The sequence below is a fragment of the Artibeus jamaicensis genome, unplaced genomic scaffold (assembly GCF_021234435.1).
Source record: "Artibeus jamaicensis isolate MK-2021 breed Jamaican fruit bat unplaced genomic scaffold, CSHL_Jam_final contig_490, whole genome shotgun sequence".
Lineage (NCBI taxonomy): Eukaryota > Metazoa > Chordata > Mammalia > Chiroptera > Phyllostomidae > Artibeus > Artibeus jamaicensis.
In genome coordinates this window covers 8,245,979-8,258,292 of record NW_026521861.1, presented here as the reverse complement: position 1 = coordinate 8,258,292, position 12,314 = coordinate 8,245,979, and the positions used below count along the sequence as shown (strand labels likewise).

The window sequence follows — 12,314 nt, the reverse complement described above, 5'->3', positions numbered from 1 at the left end:
AGATATAGCAAAGAATGGGGGTCTTATATTTATATTCTGTATTTCATCATTTAGGTGTTTATTGTTACAAATTCACTGGCATTTCATTCTACTGATATCCTTGGGGAGATGCTCAGGAATATTGTGCTAGAATAATGTTGTGCATATAACATCCCTTGCCAAATTTTATACTATGGAGGGTTGGTCACAGCAGAGCAAAGCTATAGATCATAGATTACACACCAACCACGGCAACCTCCTTACATATGGATCCATAATTAATACCCTCAGAGAGATGCTTAAAAAAGATTTTAGAAATACTAGAAAAATATTGTTCTAGCATAACCCTTTGAATGGGGCCTTAGAATATTTTTTATGCCAAATTGTCTCTTAGGGAAGATCAGTTATATTATGGCAAAACTGTAAACAATACACTGAACATTAGAGATTCAGCTACTCAAAATGAAAACTCAAAGAATTTTTTAAATTCAAAGTCACAAAACTGTTCATCTCACTTTTAAAAAAGTGTCTCTCGTGTTGTGTAGGAGAGGTTAGCACTCCCCTTGACAAGGATGGAAGAGGACTTCAGGCCTAACACACATACTGTTAAGGCATTAACATCATTTTTCTGAGTTGTTCTAATAAAAGTGCTTCTTTAGGGATTTCTGGCTTCCAGCAGCTCCTTACAAACCAAACAACCTGTCGATAACTATAAACTTGGGGAGAAAATCAACCAAAAAAATAAAAGGTTATATATGATTGGAAAGGAAGAAACAGAATGTCTCTAACTTGCATGTGACATGATTGCCTACGTAGAAAATCCCAAAGAATCAGAAAAACAAAAAACCACTACTAGAATAAACAAGTTTTCGAAGGCTGGGAGAATCCCAGTGTGGGTTGTACTTAGTGACTTGCTTCCAAAAAACAGAATCACAGGAGGAAAAAAATGTGACTTTACAGTGAAGATATTCGGCAAAAAAAGTCTTGGGCAGCCAGTCAAGGTACATATCAGCAGCAATAAAGCATGTTAATAAGGTATTTGATGTGATATGTTGAGGATACTTCACCCCTGTGGTATTATTTAACCCCAGTCTAACCATAAAAAAAAAAAAAAGTCCAAACAGGGCATTTTATACATCTGAAAGTACTCCTCAAAACTGTTAAGGTATGAAAAACAGACTGAGGAAGTGTCATCAACTAAAGGAGACATGACAACTAGTCTCTTCTATGGGATCTAAAAAGGCATTAGTGGAAAAACTGGAAGTTTAGTTGATAAGCTACTAAATGTACTATGAATATGCTCAATGACCAGAGATCTACATCTAAACCCTTAAATTCAGCATCCTCCTCTGCATTTTTAAGGATGTGCAGCAAAAATCCAGCATAATTTTGGGGCCACGGACCTAGTGTCCAGCCCCACTGTTTGGCCTGGGCTCGCCTACTGATCCTGCCGCTGTAATGACAGAGTGGCACACAGTGCTTCTGTAGAAGCAATGTCCTTCGGATACTTGGTGGCTTTTCAGATATGCATGCCTTTGATGGCCTGGGCAATCTCATGAGTGTTCCTAAAAGTGAACACGAAGGCCAAGATTTGAACCTCTTCATTTGAATGATTTTGTGGGCTTTTCTGGGACAAGTGAATAGTGAACCATTCAGAGGTCACTTCAGGCCATATAAAAGAGCACAATAGCAATTTTCAAACAATAAACAAACAACAAAGACCTCATCTGAGGGGGAATAAAAAACTGTGTCAAAAAGGGACTTCCGCCAAGATGGAGACGTAGGTGGAGGAAACACCTCGCCTCTGTGCACAACCAAATCTAAGAACAACTATTTTTAACAGCAGTCACAACCAAGCCACACGGAAAATCGACAATACGGAGTCCAAAGGACAACTAGATACTCAGCTGGACCGGTACGAGGAGCGAGGCCAGCAGCGGAGCAGGTTAGCAAGAAAAAATTCCCGGGGCGGTGCGCAGGCAACCGAGGGCGTTGATCGCAAGCGAGGTGGCTGCCCGAGTGCACAGCGGGTCGGTCCGTCGGTCTCGCGCATCTACGTGCGGAGAAACCAGTGAGAAGGGAAGCCGGCGCGGAGTAGCAGGCTCGCACAATTCCAATCCGATAAACAAGCCCCATGCGCTGGGCTAGCGGAGAGGACCCCCATTGCTCCCTCTCTGACCACGCCCCCACACACAGCGTCACAAACCAGCGACCTGGGTCTCCCCGTCCTGGTAAACAACTAAGGCTTCGCTTCGCTCCGCTCACTTAACAGCACGAATAGACCAAAAATGGCTCTAGGACAACTCAGAGCCCCAGAACCGATAGACCTAAGTGATGAAGAAATAGCCAGTCTTTCAGATGCACAGTTCAAAACACTGGTTATCAAGATCCTTACAGAACTGGTTGATTTTAGTCACAAATTAGAGAAACATATGGAAGCTAAACTAATTGAAATAAATGGTGATACAAAGGATGCCAATAGTAATGGAAAGAAAATTGGGACTCAAATCAAGGGAGTGGACCAGAAGGAAGAAAAAAAATGATCAAACAGAAAGGAATGAAGAAATAAGAATTCAGAAAAATGAGGAGAAGCTTAGGAACCTCCAGGACATCTTTAAACGTTCCAACATCCGAATTATAGGGGTACCAGAAGGGGGAAAGGCACAGCCACAACTGGAACACTTATTTGAACAAATAATAAAGGAGAATTTCCCCAAGATGGCAAAGGAAATAGACTTCTGAGAAATCCAGGAAGCTCAGAGAGTCCCAAAGAAGTTGGACTCAAGAAGGAACACACCAAGGCACATCATAATTACATTAGCCAAGATTAAAATGAAGGAGAGAATCCTAGAAGCAGCAAGAGCTAAGGGGACAGTCACCTACAAAGGAGTTCCCATCAGACTGTCAGCTGATTTCTCAAAAGAGACCTTACAGGCAAGAAGGGGCTGGAAAGAGGTATTCCAAGTCATGAAAACCAAAGAACTACAACCAAGATTGCTCTACCCAGCAAAACTTTCATTTAGAATGGAAGGACAGATAAAGTGCTTCTCAGATAAGACCAAATTCAAGGAGTTCATCATCACCAAGCCCTTATTATATGAAATGTTAAAGGGACTTACCTAAGAAAAAGAAGATAAAAAAGATGAACAGTGAAAGGACAGCAAACTCACAGTTATTAAGAACCACACCTAAAACAAAAGCAAACTAAGAGGACAGCTAGATCAGGAGCAGAACCATAGAAATGAAGATCTCATGGAGGGTTAGCAACAGGGGAGTGGGAGAAGGAGAAGGGGGGAGAAGGTACAGAAAATAAGTAGCATAGACAGTAGATAGAAAATAGATGGGGGGAGGGTAAGAATAGTAGGGGAAATACAGAATTTAAGGAATTTGAGACACGTGTTAATGAACTAAAGGGGGAAATGGTGGGGGAGGGGTATGCAGGGTAGAGGGGAATGGAGGGGGGAATAGAGCAAATGTAATGGCAAAATCAATAAAAAAAGTTAAAAAAAAAAAAACTGTGTCAATAAAAATGTTTCCCAAAACTACTCACTTACCCAGAAAAACAAGGACATTTTATGGCTCAATTTTTGGGTTCTAGTGTTCCCAGTTACTCTTAAAACTACCTTCCCAAATTTTATTAAATATACTGCCATCTTAAACTTAAAATAATCTTTAAAGGACTGTTATATGGACTTTAAAGCAGGGGTTCTAACCCTCAGTGAGGGAAAGAATCACCTAGGGGAACTTCAGAATTAACAAGCCCAGCACACCACCCCCTGAAGATTCTGATCCAACTGCAGGGAAAGATTCCCGCTGCTACTTTTTAAGCCTCCCCCATGGATTTAAGCATGTAGCCAGGACTGGGAACCACTGATGTAATTCAACAGAATATGAAACGGTATTTTTTAAATCTTCTTTTAGGTGAAGGTAGATCTTTTCTTAGGCAAAATAAAACACAGATATTGAAGAAAAGTCTGTTTCTAACTGTACAACTATAAATGAAAAGACACAGAAAACACAACATTAGTCATAAAACCAATTATTTAATTGAAGCCATAAAAAAAAGCAATATAAATTGATAAAATAATTAGGAAACGATATTTAGCATGTTTCAAAAGATTTAAAACAGGAACAGGACACTTACAAAAAGTTGTATGGGAAATAAAATTCTTAAACTATACAAGAAATGTAACATTACAGAGTATCTTATAAAATACAATGACAGAAATATAAAAGGACTGTGTGTACTCTAAGTCTGAAAACTATTAATAATGACCAGATATTTAGGTTTAAATTTACAGTTCCTGGGGATGAGAATCAGAATAGTATATACATCTTGAAAACCAGGGGACAAAATTCTCCAATTAACCATGGGTGGTATCATCTTCCACAAAGTCTTTGGCCATCTCTGCTGTGATCACATCGATATGACTAACCTGAAGAATAAATGTTAAAAACAAAGTCTGTTAAATCTTTAAGAAATATATCAGTGTTTTCACAGTATTAGGTAATATTTAAAATACAGCTATCACCTATAAATTTTACATACAAAGTCAAATGCTTCTAAAACACTGACCAATAAAACATTTATAATGGTGTTTGTTCAATGTGTATGTTTAAAAATACTCTGCATTTCAATGCTCTGAAGATATAGATAAGTACTTATGCCTAAATATTATTTTGCTATTTCAAAGAACCAACTTTAATTAAGGCTCAAAACACTAGGAAAAACTATGTGGTCCAGCCGAACATAAGTGAATGCACCTAACTGTTAAAGGCTGCATTAAATAAGTACTGAAGAGATAGGAAGATACTGTCTCCTAATGCCAATGAAAATAAAATCAGTTCAATGAATGCCAAAGTAGAAATTCCTTCTTTACAAAGACATCATCTGATAAGCAACTACTTTCTAAACTTTCTTTCATGACTTAAGTAACATAAAAAAGAATTCAACAGCTGAATTCAACAGCCCTGACTGGTATAGCTCAGTGGATTAAACATGAGCCTGAAAACCAAAGGATCGTGGTTCGATTCCCAGTCAGGGCACATGCCTGGGTTGCAGGCCAGTTCCCAGCAGGGGACACATGAGAGGCAACCACACATTGATGTTTCTCTCCCTCTCTTCCCCTCTAAAGATAAATAAATAAAATCTTTAAAAAATATATATATAATGGATTAAATACTATATGAACTTAAACTTCATGTTAAGTTTAAAATTTACCTTATTTCTGAACTTTACACCATAGAATTTGTCAGCTGACTCAAGCAGTTCAGGCCTAAAAGTAGTTGTAATAAATTGAGCATGTACAGCAAGTTCCATAATCATATCTGTAAAAAAAAATAATAATGTAATAGAATCCTTTTCTCAGATCTTAAAATCTGAAAACCAACTATCTTTATACTTACTTAAAATTCAAAACAGCCTGTGAATCTATTTTTCATGCGTATACCTATAAAAATTATCACTAAAGCTACAGGATATAAATAAGCAGCAACTTCTAACACAGCATTAAAAATAATGTGAGAGCAAAGTTTTCCCACACAAAAAAGACAAAACCACCTTTCCCCTCTACCCACTCCTCAAAGATCTTCTGAAATTAAGATCAAATACAGATTCTTTAAATACAGAATCAACTGTTTATGATAGGAACTACTTAAACATTGAGAAATACAAGTTTAAAATGAGAGACTTCTACATAAAAGTTTAACTGAAGTAGGATTCTCAAGGTATTCAAAGAAATACAACTTTCTCACAAAACTAAACTTTGCAAAGTAGTCTAATACTAAATTTTTAAAAACCTCTTAAAAGAGAAATTTCATTTACTAAATACATACCCCTCTCTAGTCTCCCCGGATATCTCATGGAACAAGAAATAACTGTAAGGCAAGCTATCATTTTAAAGCACGTTCCCACCGTTAAGTACAAAACCAAACTGTACCTGACACCGCCTTTCTGTGCTGCGCATCCAGGGCCTGGTCAATCTCATCAAACAAGTAAAAGGGAGCTGGGTCACATTTCTGAATGGCAAAAATGAGAGCGAGAGCTACCAGAGATTTCTGTCCACCTGAAAGCTGTTGCATTTCTCTCATTTCACCTTGTTTTCCTGTAAATGACACCTAAGAAAACATCTGAGTCAATATCCTAAAAGAGCAGAGTCACAATCACCTCTTCAAATTAAATCGCATGCAATGTATCAATTTAGATTTGCAAAATATTCCACAAGTTCCATATTGGAAATCATTGAGAAAAACTGGATGTTAAAGTATTTACCCTAATTCCAACTCCAGTGAACTGGTCCACTGACGGGACACTACTCTGTGAGCCAGAACCTCTCTCGCTTTCACCACTCCCTTCTCCTTCATCCTGAGACTGACTGCCTTCCACATCTCCTTTCTTCATCACCAAGGTAGCTTTGCCACCAGGAACCAGCTTCTGGAATACTTCACTGAAGTTCTTGGACACCTTAAAACAAACACACACACACACATACATAAATAATAAGTTTGGGTGTCAATTTGAATATAAATTTTGCTTAGGTGGAATTACACATATTACAGCTCAAAACAAAGACATATTTAAAAGCAGTCACAAGTATTTTTTTAAGAACAAGAATAAGAGATTGGATACTTTTAAGAACTGTGTAAAACATTCTAATTATTAGGTTAGTAACTTACATGCTGGATTTAGTCACATGTATTAGATCCAACTATCAGTGGGAAAAAAGCTTTAAAATCCTTATAAATTGAACAGTGAATTGAGTAGTAGCTGAAATTTTTGTCTTGTGTATCTACTACAAAAAGAAACATACCTGTTTGAAAGTTAACTGAATGGCCTCATACTTCCGAAGTTCAAGTACATTCATTAGTTCCATGATTGACTTGTACCCCCTATCCAACTCTTCTTGTCGCTTTATCAACTTCTCTTTTTGCTCAGAAAAATTTACAAACTGATCTAAAGCCTTTTTGTTTACATGGCTGTACTTCTTCAACTCTGTGTTGCACTGTTCAAGTTTTCGAAACAACTATAAAGAGGAAAGATGTACACATAAATTCATATGCAGGAAAATTTGCAATGAGATTTCAAATTCAAAACCAGTAAGATTTACCTGTTTGAGGCTCAGTGTTTGGTATTTTTCAAATGCTTCCTGGGGAAGTGATCCCAGTTCTCGAATTTTCTTCATACACTCTTCTTTCTTTTTCAGCAGCATGCCTTGTCGATTTGTCATCTTTTCTAGTTCTTTAGTATCATGATTTATAGCATCCATATGTTCTTTTTCCATATTTTTCCAGCGCTCCATACTCTTCTGAAGCTCCTTAATTCCAGCTTCTGTTTTATCAATGGAATTGTCCAAATCTAAAATGTAGAAAAAAACAAATTAGGCCACATTGTGTATTTTACAGCCAGAGTGTTATGTGAACAAATGTTTTATTTTAATAATCAAATCTATCAAAATAGATAGGCTTTTTCAATATCTCTTTAAATTTTACTATGAAAGTTCATGAAACAATCAGGACAAAATTAGGAGTTTACATAAGAATCACAAGTATAGTTTTTCTTATTAATGTTTATAAAAAACTTAAAAAGTTTTTCCTTCTCAGCAACTAGGCTATAAGAAACTTGATCCAGCTATTTCTTACTTTTGTCAACAAAATAATTTATGATCTTAAAACTGTCACAAAAATTCAATAAAACAAAGATTACTATTTTATAACCAATACCCTAAACTCCATTCACTAGATTGTTTATGATGATGGAAAACACAAAATCATTACTAGATGCTTTTGCCTATTTAGATATTTCTTTTTGTAGTAAACAGTGTTATAAAATACATTAGCTAAATTTAATTAAATAGCTTTTTTAAAAGATTTTATTTATTTATTTAAAGAGAGACAGGAAGGGAGGGAGGAAGAGAGAGAGAGAAACATCCATCAGCTGTTTCTCGTACGCCCGTATCCAGGCACCTGGGGAGCAACCCAGCCATGAGCCCTGAGTGGAAGTCAAACTGGCGACCCTTTTGGTTTGCAGGCCAGTGCTCAATCCACTGAGCCACACCGGCCAGGGCTAAATTTAATTAATTATCTTTAAAATTTTTACTAAGTAATAATTTACCTTCTGATCGTGCCATGGTATCTTTTACCCTTTTATTGATTGCTTCAAGTTCTGAGGTTGTAGCAGTAAGAACAGTACCCCCTTCTGTCTCTCTCAGTTCATTCAGTTCCTGCAACACAAAAGGAACTCATGAGCATTAAACCAGAAGATATTAATTTTGTTAGTTTCAAAATGTTATGGCTACCAACAGTTTCTACAGCTGTTATTCTACAATAAACATTCGAGAAAACAAACAAAACCATTTCGTATCATTATGAGGGCAGGAGTAATAATATAATTATTAAAAAACTTCTCAGCATCTGCCTACTACTGATAAAATATTTTTAGAAGTATTTTATTTATATTTTTTTATTTTTTAAGGTTTTATTTATTTATTTATTTAGAGAGAGGAGAAGGGAAGGAGAAAGTGGGAGAGAAACATCAGTGTGTGCTTGCCTCTTATGTGTCCCCTACTGGGGACCTGGACTGCAACCCAGGCATTTGCCCTGACTGGGAATTGAACCAGTGACCCTTTGCTGCACAGGCCCGTGCTCAATCCACTGAGCTACACCAGCCAGGGCATACTGATAAAATATTAATTAACTTTTACTAAGTTCCTAGATTGTACTAGGATAATCATACAAAACAGTATTACTGTTATGTTTACTTAATTAACACAAGAGGAAACTGGAGTTTAGAAATATTAAATGATTTGCCCTGACTGGTGTGGCTCAGTGGATTGAGTGCTGGCCTACAAACCAAAAGGTCTCTGGTTTGATTCCCTATCAAGGCACATGCCTGGGTTGCAGGCCAGGCCCCCAGCTGGGGGTGTGCCAGAGGCAACTAATCTGTTTCTCTTTCTCCTTCCCTTCCCCCCCTCTAAAAATTAATAAATAAAAAAATTAAAAAGAAATATGAAATGATTTATACAAGATCACACGAGGTGGCAGTGCTGGAATTCCAACTCAAAACAGACGGTCAGACTGCTAGTCTTTCTGTCCCCAAAGTCCACGCTCTTAGTCAGAGCCTCTCATATAGCACTTTCAAAGTTAGGGTCATCAAGGAACTCTCGAAAAAGAACATACCTGTTCTACTTGGTCCAGGCGTTTTCTCAAATTCTCATTGAGGTAAGTCTCTACTCGAGTAATAATACCTTCTAATTTAATTCTTTCATTCAGCAACTGTCTGTTTTCCTAAAAGAAAAGAAAACTATTTATCTACGGAGGCATGTATGTATCACCCACAGGAATGCTGTTCATTTGCCGTCGCCTCCATCACTTGTTTTCAGATGAGCTGAAATGGAGTTTTATAGCCTCCCAAAAGCCCCATACTTTCTTCATTTTCTCTCTTCAGAATGCTGTTTCTGTGCCTGGCTCTTTTTATAAACATGCTATCAAAAATGTTTTTCTTCTCCTGCTTTTTATTTTTTGGACTTAGTGTTGTTTTTATCTCAGTTTAAATAATAAAATGTTTAATAAAAACAATATTAAATACATAAAGGTGATCAGATCAATATGGCAAAGCTAACAATCCCAACCTTACTAATGATAAATGTGCAATAAATAAGATAGAATAAAATGAAGATTTCTTGTACAATCCTGACATATATAGAATGGTTTAGAAAGACTTGTTTATTCTTATGGCTATTTTAAGTCCAAGGGTCATTTTTACACTTTCTTAATAATCCTTTGCATTTCTTATCAGCAAAAAAGACATTTCACAGTAGCTAGTTACCAACACGATTTTCTTCCTGTCAGTTGTACTTGCCTGCTGAAGTTGACGAATTTCATCATTCAGTGCATCTACTCTCTTCTGATCTTCGAGACTAAGTTGAGAAAGCAAATCAGTTCCCAGTTCCGCTTTCAATGATTCTCTGGTGGACTCCATAGCATGCAAACTCGCCTCCAAACTTTGTAAGCTACGTTGCTATAAGACGAATATTCATTTATTAATAAATGTATTATGTTATTGTATCACTTATAATAGTGAAAATTGGTAACAATCTATATTTGAGAGTAAAATGAGCTAAATAATGACATCAACTCAATTAACTAGTAGGTATCCACTAAGTTTGATAATTAGACCCACAGCAACAATATTCATGACACCATTCTGTGGGGCTGTATGGAACACCGTATCTCGTGACCAACCTATATAAAAATCTTCATACATATTTGTAATAAAAAATAGTTGCTAGAATATACACGGGTGGAAAACTTATGGGCAATTTTTAGGAAAAAAACTTTTGTTTTAATACTACTGATGTATAAAATTAATAGTTTTTGTCAAATCGCTTCACGTTTATAAGACCATTAAGCATTACTACCTGTAACAGCAATAAGTTTTCTTTCTATTCATTTTAATACTCTGAGCAAAATGTAATGCAATTAAATATTCATGTGACTCCATAAATAGTACTGTACAGACAAAAGTACTTACTGACAAATATACTACTATCAGACAATACTATTTTGCCAGAGTTCAAAATGCCAATTTGTTTAATGAAGTTGAAAAGTCTGAATGTGGGTGATGAAAGGAGACCATGGGTACCCCTGGTTATAAGTGTGATATAACAAATGCAGATATCCAAAAAAGTATGGGGCTAAACAAAAATGGAACACATGAAATCCAAAGAGAACCTATATAATATGGTCCACCCACTTTGATATAATTAAAACATCTGCCCTGGCTGGTGTGGCTCAGTGGATTGAGTGCTGGCCTGCAAACCAAAGGTTCATTGGTTTGACTACCAGTCAGGGTACATGCCTGGGATGCAGGCCAGGTCCCCAGTGGTGTCCACATGAGAGGCAACCACACAGTGATGTTGCCCTCCTTTCCTTTCTCCTTCCTTTCCCCTCTCAAAAAATAAATAAAATCTTTTTTTAAAAAAAGGATGTTATAAAAATATATATATATAACAAAAGGCATACTTACGAACCTTCGGCATAAAGGTTTTCTCTGACTGCTGCCTCTTCTCTTTCAGCATCTTCATTTCTGATAATATGCTATCTCGAGATGCTTTAAATTTCCTTTGCTGGGTCTCTATCTGCTGCATTTGATTCATCAACTGGTCAATTTCATTATTAATCCATATACAAGGCTAAGGAAAATTCTCCCAGTTCTTATAAACACATTTTGTATCCCCCTTCCTTTTCTTTACCCTTCAATAAAAGGTGTTTCCTCAAATTTATGGACCATAATAATGTTGAATTAAATGGTGCTCACCCCACCATTTCTCTTTCAAAATAACATTATTTTGCTAATAGCTATACCAACCAATCAATCAGCATTCTTGGGAAATTCTAAAAGATAGATGAAATGTAACAGTATTACTTCTAAAAATCCTTTCATTCAACAAATATTTACTATATAATCTATTATGCTTAAAGCATTATATATGGAAATGATGTATGAAAAACGTATGAAGCTATAAACTCATCCTTTTTTAAAAAATGTCAATTTCAATTAAGAATGTCCTAGTGAAGTAGCAAAAATGATTAATTCTTTTCACTGCTGGAGTACCTAGAGTATTTTTCGCCCCTACAATATTTTTAATGTTGTGTGCCATAATGTTAAGTACACATAAAACACTTGTGCCTTATACCATGATTGTTTTAAGAAAACGAAAGCCAGCCTAATCCCCCTCAATTCCCTTATAACCTTAAATTTTAGTGTTTCTTGAGTTCTTTTCTCTCAGTAGACTCAGTGTTATTAGCTATTTAACAGCAAAGCAAAGGATCAATGTTAAAATACTTCTTTGTTTTTTCTGTCTTCAGAAGTTACAGAGACAAACAACCTAAGCTTCTATGCTTAAATAAAAGTCAAACACATGGAATTTTTTCTCGCTGTATATATATGAGAAGATACACCTAACATGAAAAAGATGATATATTCCAACCAAAATGCAATTCTACACAGTAGCACAAAACAAAAGGATATTTTCAATATTTCGGCGTAGGTTTTCATTGAGCTTTGCTTCAAGCTCACCTAGTTCTTCTTCTGCTTTTCTGACATCTTTTTGTAATTCAAGCCTAGACTTCCTTGTGTCATAATAACCTCCAGTTAGAGCACCCCGATGACTAACTTGGTCACCTATAAACAAAACAAAACAAAGATAGCAATTCTTCATAACACCTTACTCAATGATACATTAACTTATAATCAAACAACTAATCTACAGGCTTTACCTCTTTAATAGGAACTAAAGAGAAAAGAATTTAGCCCTGCCTGGTGTGGCTCAGTGGAT

At 36.3% G+C, this 12,314-nt stretch overlaps 1 protein-coding gene and 1 pseudogene across 1 annotated transcript in view; one reads left to right on the top strand and one right to left on the bottom strand.

Annotated features, from left to right (window-relative positions):
- Positions 1-513: 513 nt before the first annotated feature.
- Positions 514-609, top strand: LOC119064045 (uncharacterized; annotated as a pseudogene).
- Positions 610-4,047: 3,438 nt separating this feature from the next.
- The window catches only part of SMC3 (structural maintenance of chromosomes 3), a 33,325-nt gene continuing 25,058 nt past the window's right edge, over positions 4,048-12,314 (bottom strand). Inside the window, exons 19-29 of the mRNA XM_053668543.1 lie at positions 12,008-12,160; positions 11,007-11,158; positions 9,836-9,994; positions 9,154-9,261; positions 8,090-8,198; positions 7,086-7,333; positions 6,789-7,001; positions 6,251-6,442; positions 5,919-6,096; positions 5,201-5,307; positions 4,048-4,415 (exon numbers count right to left, since the gene is read on the bottom strand). Coding sequence (XP_053524518.1) covers positions 4,344-4,415; positions 5,201-5,307; positions 5,919-6,096; positions 6,251-6,442; positions 6,789-7,001; positions 7,086-7,333; positions 8,090-8,198; positions 9,154-9,261; positions 9,836-9,994; positions 11,007-11,158; positions 12,008-12,160 — 1,691 coding nt within the window. The 3' untranslated portion in view covers positions 4,048-4,343. The remainder of the gene's footprint in view (positions 4,416-5,200; positions 5,308-5,918; positions 6,097-6,250; positions 6,443-6,788; positions 7,002-7,085; positions 7,334-8,089; positions 8,199-9,153; positions 9,262-9,835; positions 9,995-11,006; positions 11,159-12,007; positions 12,161-12,314) is intronic.